The sequence below is a fragment of the Pecten maximus genome, chromosome 14, assembly GCF_902652985.1.
Source record: "Pecten maximus chromosome 14, xPecMax1.1, whole genome shotgun sequence".
Taxonomy (NCBI): Eukaryota; Metazoa; Mollusca; class Bivalvia; order Pectinida; family Pectinidae; genus Pecten; species Pecten maximus.
Genome location: NC_047028.1, coordinates 18,034,831 through 18,044,762, shown reverse-complemented (window position 1 = coordinate 18,044,762; position 9,932 = coordinate 18,034,831). Strand labels below are relative to the sequence as shown.

The window sequence follows — 9,932 nt, the reverse complement described above, 5'->3', positions numbered from 1 at the left end:
TGATTAAAAACGTATGAAATGTAGCTAACTACAATAAGAGTTTTTCTTAATGTTTTATGAAGTAGTAATTAGCCTCAGGATCTTACTACTTAAATTATAAATCGATAAAAAATCAATAATAAATCAATAAATAATTAACAGATTAGCAATTAACCAATCAATAATGAATACAAATATGTTTGATATGCCGATCATAAATTATTTTTGTCAGAAACAAATGACGTGACGTACGTTTTAACTATGCGATCAATATATGGAACCCACGGTTCCTAATGTAACAAATGAAACAATCAAAAATTTAAAACAACTGAGGGGTAAGACTCACTTTTGTTATACCTACATCAATGTACCCTTGACTGGGTTCATGATTATAAGTTAACATAGTCCAAATACCAGAGGTGTGGATTTATAAAATATGTATGGTCTATTTATAATGCTGAGGTAACCTTCCTCCGCCAGGTGTGGAACTAGAAACCGGCCCGTTCTTTTCCATTTCCACGTGTTCTATTAATATATACATGTATCTGTCTCGACAAACATACTTTGTGGTCTCTGATGCAAGTTATTAATAATGTATGTCATCATTACATCACCCGATCGTTCCACCCGGGGTGGGGGCGTGACACCAAAGTACAGCTTCAAACTGAACTTGAAACTACAGTTAAACCACGCATAGTCTAGTTTCATTTCGTTTTGGGTAGGGATTTTCAAGAAAACGTATTTAGGTGTTTCCCCTTAGTTCCACTTGTCGTATAATTCATACACCTGTTTTGGTGTTATTTATCACATAAAATATTTTTGCGTGGTGTCCTTATCACATTGACAGCCGAATCATATAAACTGATTTGTCTAAGTATCAACTTTATTTCGTTTCATACATGCCTTATTTCCGTTCTTTATGATGTGCAGTAGGTCTATACGCGTTTGGTGTGCTAATCAGGTCGTTGTCGAGTCGATATTGTACCGGTGTAGTTTCAGACGTGCTGGTACATGCCTTCAGAAGACCAGGGGAATCCCCTTCTGCCGTGTTTTTCCATTGGGTGCTATTATTAGAAATGACGCCCACATGGAAATTCCTACAGCACATACTATACCGTGGTAATACTCGGCCCATTCATAAACCGTGTAGACGTTCAGCTAAGCCGGTCGTTATTGACGATGTCCACAGTTGTCGTGTAAGTAAGAGTATTCATCGGAGGAAAAACAAAACAAAATGCCAACCAGTACTTTAGCACAGGAGTGTAGCAGCCAAGAGGTAAATTTACAGGCGGGACAAATGAAGAAATCTTCATTACAGGAAAAGAATTTTAAGAAACTTCAAGTTTCAGTGAAACAAACGAATGAACAGGATGCCAGCTGTATGAGTCCTGTTGACAGTGCTCACGTCCTCCTCAAACCAGCAGAACCTCAGTTTGATCATTTTGATTATGACCAGAAACATTGTCACGTGCCATACCACCAACCAAATGGACAGATGAACGAATACGCTGCTACGTTCGTGCCTTCCCAGGGTGGCAACCGAATGGATTCGTACGTGGATCTCAGCCAGTGTGAAAAAGAAAACAAAAGAAATTTACAATATAGACAACAGCAAATGACCAATGTTGGTCATCCAAGTGTCCAGACAGTTAGTGGACATCAACAATATCAAACACAATCACACGCTCAAAACCATTGTCCAATTAACATAGAGAATTGTGTGGCGTCACAAAACCACGGGTGTCCAAACCTGTGTCCGAAAACTCGGAAATCTTCCAATTTCACGTGTTTGACATGTTTTATTGTGGCGATGGTGTTTTTACAGCTGGTATGGATGGGACTGTTTGCGTGGTTACTTGTAGGGAAAACAGACTTTCGTCATTCTGATCTGAAAGACGACGGACATACATTACCACATAAAGACCAGACTGGGGGACACGGCAGCCATGATTCTCACCAAGTAACAGTAAGTTATTTATTTTAAGTAAAATCAGAATTTCTTCTACAACTTATTAACTATTAATGTTATGAAATGATTAACATGTATATATATATTTATATCTGTATTATCGGCAATCTATACAATTATTGTTTAATATTTCGTTGTGTATCATTCTCTGCTAACTGCAATATTTTCCTTCTCTGGCTATTTCCCGATTTCCCCCATACCCTTCCGAAGATGTCGTTCCTAAATTCGCTTCTATTTCCGACCATCTGTCCTCTCCTTTTCGACCCTCAACCAACACCCTCCCCTCGGAAACCCCTCAACATTTCATACCGACCCTCTGACCCCTACACAGGAGCGCCTATTAGGCCTGATTTCTCAGCCATGTATAACCCTGATGAAATCTCGGCCTTGGAATGCAGCGGGCGATAATATTACACATAATCTCGAGCACGCGGTGTCTATCGCCGATAAAAACACCTGTATACACCAATATACCGCCAGCAATTAAAAACAAATCCTAAAATTCTTTACAACGTTTAGCCATTCACGCGTACTGTTGGCCTCCACAAAATCTGCCACATTCAGCAGTTTTTGATTTTTTTTTTCCGGTTTTAGAAATATTCTCTGATTTAAATTTAAACTTTCGTGGAAAAGACGAGCTATTTTGTGTAGGTTTTCTGGCCCATGTCTTTCCAGTGTGAGTCATACCTGGGACCTACCTGTGATTTTGTATATATATACATATACCTGTTTACGGATGTGGTCTGGGGTTTTCACTTGCTTTACTATTAGAATTTATAATGAGGTTTCCATTGTACAGGGTATGCCACTGGATTACATGTTGGTCGTGTCTGAGTTTAATTTGATATGAATCATGTTAGCCCCAGTTTTCTCTGGTCCTGACACCCATGTCTGGTGTAATCTCGGGCTAGAATCGTGTATCTTTTAGATCTGTCACCGAGGAATGAGTACAGAAGTAAATCCTGTTTAATTGTTAACTTTGTTGAATGTTAATTGTTTAACTTTGTTGAATGTTAATCGTTTAACTTTGTTCTATTTGTTTACAGCCATTAAATCATACAGATCTTAACTAAACTGTATTAATATATTTATTCATCAAACTATGACGGCTAGTACCCCGTCTATTGAATTTGGACGTGGTACGTCTTGACATTCCATATCATGGAACTTTGACTTGGCCTAGGTAGTATTTGTCTACAGTTATATTTAGTTCCCACTTCCAGTGTTGTTATACAGGTACACATTATAGCCGGTTTACAATGTACATAATAGTTCCTACTCTCACGATATTGAGATAGATAACCTACTTTTCCACTCGCCTGTGCCCGAAGATCCGGGTTTTCCCACCCGCTTTATGACGTCAATGGAAAAAACATGAATTTGACCTTGACCATAACGAACACTGCACAAATTTTGCTCAGACAGACCTGATAAGATTCCCCGGATGGCAATTACAGGTAAACTCCCCAGGTGTGTTATAAAAAGTGTCTGTGCAAATAGTCAGAAATAGAACGATGCAGTAGATAGAAGGGGATCTACCGTTTAAATCCTGCAGATTTCTTTGTTTTGATATCTCTGCTATACCAAGACAAAACTATTGATCTTTTGGCAACTAATCCAAGATTAAATATTTTCGGATCAGATATGTCGTGAACGAATAGGTATCTAGCCAGAAGTCTATGTCTTTGTGTTTTGCACACTTCATACTTCCCTTGCTCAACCTCAAACCTCCACACACGCCCTTATAGTCCCATGTCTTCCGCTCTCGTTACGTACTTATTGAACCCCCTCCACTTTCCCGCGTTCGTTGAATACCCAAACTAAATAACACGTTGTCATCATTAAACCACACAAATAACACTGTGTAACTGCGTGTTTATGCTGAAAAAAACAGTAGTTGGTTTCAATAGTGAAATCTAACTTCAGCTTTCTCACGTTCAGAACTTGAAGTATTTAGACAGCTGACATTTAGTGACGTCATTTCCGTTTTTTGTCATTGCAGATGTCTCCTGTGAAAATTCCAGAGCCTCCACAGTATCCGAGTTATGCCCCGCCCATAACGACGAGACCACTTCCGGTGGTGCCGAACTTGGGGATTAAAATGGAGATCGATCCGACATTTTTATCGAGTAAGTTTTAAATTTCTTTTTAAAAAAAAACTATACTTTTAATCTGTTCAGAGCAATTATCTTTGCAATATTTTTTGAGTTTACTTGTGCCAATACATTCCTTTCGAATTGCTGAATATATGATATAGATACATAATATTTGTGACTCGTCTACTCATCGATCATATATTTTCAAGTTAAAAATCTTCTTTTAGAACGTATAATATTTTTTAACGAAACTGAAATACTAAAGTCACGTGTTTCCTGATTCCAGGTGCGGGTAATACGGTGATGTGGACATACCCGGGTGAGCGTCACCTGACCGGGATAGAATATCATAACGGCTACTTCAGGGTCAATGTGACCGGATTCTACTTTATCCAGTCAACATTGAGCCTCGACCATCGTCCAAACAACGACGAGGACGGCAACAGCCACATCCGGCTGAACCACTGCATCAAAGTTGATGGACGGCCCAAGATGGACGTCTGTGAAAACATAGAACTAACCCCAATCAAAGCGGGGGCAAGTACCGTCCAAGATCCTATGATGTACCTTGAGAGCGGAAGTAGTGTGCACGTGTCAATTAGTCACATGACCAAAATATACGATAGCGTGTCAGAGAATAGATTTGTTATGTTCTTACAAAGAACTGTATGAATGGTATTTATTTATGTAAGGGTATGTGTTGGTGGGTGAATGTGTACGTGTGGTCCATTTACATTGTTCATAGGGGTAAATGAGCTTCCGGAATATATGTAGTTAACTTCCGGGGGGTTTGTTTCGTACAGAATGCATCATCTTCATAAATCAACATGGAATTTGACATGTGATTTCATCTTTTTCAAAATATGTATAGCTATGTCTGTATTAACAGTTCATCAACAGCAAGTTTGCGATAACTGTTATACACGAGAGCAAAAGAACAGACGAACGACAGATTGAACTTTGAGATTAACATATGCTTTCAATCAAATTTCAGAAAGAGCGTGTAACGGTTCTTATCAGATAGCATAATATCCTGGTACTCCACGAATGAAGTGAAAATATGGGTATATCGTTCATCTGTTGGCAAGCTCTCGCTTCTCAATAATATAATATATGACATTCTTATTCACGGGAGCTCTTTGAAATCATGTACATATGTTTATGGAGTCAATGTATGTTCTGGAAACCGCAAAACTGAAAAAAAAAATCATTATAGGATGTAGAGGAGTGACGGCCATAGTGGAAGTACTGTGTGTAGCGCATGCGTGGTGTGCAAACGAGAGAACACGTGTTGTTTTGCGGTTTGACAATCATAATCAACCGGGGCATCCAACGGTTCTTTTGAGTTGTTGTAGATTAGTTTTTCATTTTCGGAGTATAAAATCAAAACTTTTCTAATTAGAAATGATATTTATATACACCTTTCCAGTCAGGAAGGAGTTTTCAGATTGGCATTTTCAAACGTCTTATGTCTATTCCATCAGCATCTACTAAATCAGATTTCATGTACGAGACGTTCATGATGATAGTTTAGCTGGTGTGATTTGAATAAAATGATTTGTAAGAATCCGATATTGCATGGAAAGTATTGTATAGCTGATGCTGCAATGTATTTTACCCAGAATAGATATATATTTTTCTACAACATACCCGCGAGTATTATACATTTTGTAAATATACATAGTATTTAAATTTTGTGAATAACTGGCACACAACCCTTATTACAAAATGGCGATAAAAGCAAGATGGAAAACAGCTAGGAAAACATCTCAAATTTGATAAAAAATTGGAGAAGACGTAAAAATATTTTCACCAGTTATCTCCCCTGGCTGTTGTCCACGTGACTCAGTTCAATGACTGTTTTGCCTGCAAAAGACATCGTGAGTGTTTAATTAAAACTGAACATCAATTTTTTTCATTGGTCGGTGTCTAATTGTGCAAATAAAATATGTTGGGCTTCCATTGCGAATGTTGTCCTCGAGATGGTCACTCATTTCGTTCCGCCATTTTGTATGGGGTTTTCCGATCCAGTTGTTTGCAATAGGATTAGTTACGTTAACTTGTTGTTGTGATATTAACAAGGGTTGTTACGTTTTGGAGAAAATGTTTTCATTGAATTCATGTTTGATGTAAAATGTTTACTGTGATACTAAAATAAAAACAAACAATGGAAATGAACTACTTTTGTTGGTTATTTTCAGCAGTGCGAATATTGTGCTAAAAATACTGTATCTGAACTTGAAAACAAGAAGGACCAGTTAGGGACCTTGGTATGACAAAAGACAGTATTTAGTATTTTAAGCTGACCCCTGGGACTTGCAACCCTCATTAAGCTAATTAAACACACGTATAATGAATGACGTAAACTTACAGAGGCTTCTGATTGGACAATACGCTATTCCAGTGTACATGACACGTGTTACGGGACAAAATTGTCTGCCTGCCCATGTTCAAATCAAAGTGAAAATCAGATTATCATGGTTCTAACGTACACACAAACCAAAATGCCCGGACTACCAAGGTTCCACTGTACACACACACCAAACTATTCAGACTCTCAATGTTCTACTGTACACACAAACCAGTGTTCAGACTACAAAGTTTGTACTGTACACAAAAATCAAAGTACCCACACTAACAAGGTTCTACTGTACACACTCACCAAAGTGTCCAGACTAACAAGGTTCCACTGTACACACAAACCAAAGTGTCCAGACTACCAAGGTTCTACTGTACACACAAACCAAAGTGTCCAGACTACCAAGGTTCTACTGTACACACAAACCAAAGTGTCCAGACTACCAAGGCCAAGGTTCTACTGTAAACCAAAGTGCCCAGACTAACAAGGTTCTACTGTACACACTCACCAAAGTGTCCAGACTAACAAGGTTCTACTGTACACACTCACCAAAGTGTCCAGACTAACAAGGTTCTACTGTACACACGAACCAAAGTGTCCAGACTAACAAGGTTCTACTGTACACACAAACCAAAGTGACCAGACTACCAAGGTTCTACTGTACATACAAACCAAAGTGTCCAGACTACCAAGGTTCCACTGTTCACACAAACGGAGGTGTCAAGACTACCAAGGTTCTACTGTACACACGAACCAAAGTGTCCAGACTACCAAGGTTCTACTGTACACACAAACCAAAGTGTCCAGACTACTAAGGTTCTACTGTTCACACAAACCAAAGTGTTCGGACTACCAAGGTTCTACTGTACACACAAACCAAAGTGACCAGACTACCAAGGTTCTACTGTACACACAAACCAAATTGTCAAGACTACCAAGGTTCTACTGTACACACAAACCAGAGTCCAGACTAACAAGGTTCTACTGTACACACAAACCACAGTGTCCAGACTAACAAGGTTCTACTGTACATACAAACCAGAGTCCACACTAACAAGGTTCTACTGTACACACAAACCAGAGTCCAGACTACCAAGGTTCTACTGTACACACAAACCAAAGTGTCCCGACTACCAAGGTTCTACTGTACACACAAACCAAAGTGTCCAGACTAACCAGCTTCTACTGTACACACAAACCAAAGTGTCCAGACTACCAAGGTTCTACTGTACACACAAACCAAGTGTCTGGACTACCAAGGTTCTACTGTACACACGAACCAAAGTGTCCAGACTAACAAGGTTCTACTGTACACACAAACCAAAGTGTCCACACTAACAAGGTTCTACTGTACACACACAGCAAAGTGTCCAGACTAACAAGGTTCTACTATACACACAAACCAAGTGTCTGGACTACCAAGGTTCTACTGTACACACGAACCAAAGTGTCCAGACTACCAAGGTTCTACTGTACACACAAAACAAAGTGTCCAGACTACCAAGGTTCTACTGTACACACAAACCAAAGTGTCCAGACTAACAAGGTTCTACTGTACACAAACCAAAGTGTCCAGACTACCAAGGTTCTACTATACACACAAACCAAAGTGTCCAGACTAACAAGGTTCTACTGTACACACAAACCAAAGTGTCCAGACTAACAATGTTCTCCTGTACACACAAACCAAAAGTGTCCAGACTAACAAGGTTCTACTGTTCACACAAACCAAAGCTCCCAGACTACCAAGGTTCCACTGTACTCACAAACTAAAGTGTCCATACTACCAAGGTTCTACTGTACACACAAAGCAAAGTGTCCAGACTACCAAGGTTCCACTGCACACACAAAGCAAAGTGTCCAGTCTACCAAGGTTCCACTGTACATACAAAGCAAAGTGTCCATATTAACAAGGTTCTACTGTACACACAAACCAAAGTGTCCAGACTACCAAGGTTCCACTGTTCACACAAACCAAAGTGTCCAGACTACCAAGGTTCCACTGTTCACACAAACCAAAGTGTCCAGACTACCAAGATTCTACTGTACACACAAACCAAAGTGTCCAGACTACCAAGGTTCCACTGTTCACACAAACCAAAGTGTCCAGACTACCAAGGTTCTACTGTACACACAAACCAAAGTGTCAAGACTACCAAGATTCTACTGTACACACAAAGCAAAGTGTCCAGACTACCAAGGTTCTACTGTACACACACAGCAAAGTGTCCAGACTAACAAGGTTCTACTGTACACACAAACCAAAGTGTCAAGACTACCAAGATTCTACTGTACACACAAAGCAAAGTGTCCAGACTACCAAGGTTCTACTGTACACTCACACCCGAAGTGTCCAGACTAAAAAGATTCTACTGTACACACAAACATATCCAAGAAAACCTGTTTAGTAATTCGTGTGATCGTTGGCGTTTTCTACACGATTTTAGTTAAATCAGTCTAAATGATCTCTATCTGATTACATAATAACACAAGTCACAATATCTTCTTTACCAATTCTTGATCCAGGATATTCTAAATATATACACTGAAATGATTTAGTGGTATTTACGATACAAAGACGTATTGAAGAAATATCAATCAGTTTAATCAACTCACCCGAATTGGTTCCCGAACTCTTTAGACAGTTTGATAACTATGTAAACAACAACAATGACGTATTTCACTAGACAAGTATGGTTAGTCTAGAATTCGCGAAGATTGGACCACACAAAAATACATCATGTCATATCGTTAAAATATCATTGATGTTCAAATGATAGTATTGGATCTGTCGTCTAGTATTTCGAAGGTTCAATAGCCTGAAATGCTTAATAGGAATTCGCAGAATGTGGCAAAGTCATGCGATACTCCGACGAAACCCGATACTCCGAACCCGATACTCCGACAATACCCGATACTCCGGCAATATCCTATACTCCGACAATACCCGATACTCCGACGATACCCGATACTCCGACAATACCCGATACTCCGACAATACCCGATACTCAGACAATACCAAATACTCAGACAATACCCGATAATACGACAATACCCGATACTCCGACGATACCCGATACTCCGACAATACCCGATACTCAGACAATACCCGATACCCCGACGATACCTGATACTCCGACGATACCCAATACTCAGACAATACCCGATACTCAGACAATACCAAATACTCAGACAATACCCGATAATACGACAGTACCCGATACTCAGACAATACCAAATACTCCGACAATACCCGATACTCCGACGATACCCGATACTCCGACAATACCCGATACTCCGACAATACCCGATACTCAGACAATACCAAATACTCAGACAATACCCGATAATACGACAATACCCGATACTCCGACGATACCCGATACTCCGACAATACCCGATACTCAGACAATACCGAATACTCAGACAATACCCGATACTACGACAATATCCAATACTACGACAATATCCAATACTACGACAATACCCGATACTCAGACAATACCCGATACTCCGATACTCAGACAAT

At 39.5% G+C, this 9,932-nt stretch overlaps 1 protein-coding gene across 1 annotated transcript; it reads left to right on the top strand.

Moving 5' to 3' along the window:
* Positions 1-1,121: 1,121 nt before the first annotated feature.
* On the top strand, positions 1,122-6,222 carry LOC117342324. The gene is made up of 3 exons (XM_033904450.1): positions 1,122-1,945; positions 3,951-4,077; positions 4,331-6,222. The coding sequence occupies exons 1-3, from the start codon at positions 1,214-1,216 to the stop codon at positions 4,714-4,716; spliced, it is 1,245 nt and encodes a 414-aa protein (XP_033760341.1). The 5' UTR covers positions 1,122-1,213; the 3' UTR covers positions 4,717-6,222.
* The last annotated feature ends 3,710 nt before the right edge of the window (positions 6,223-9,932 follow it).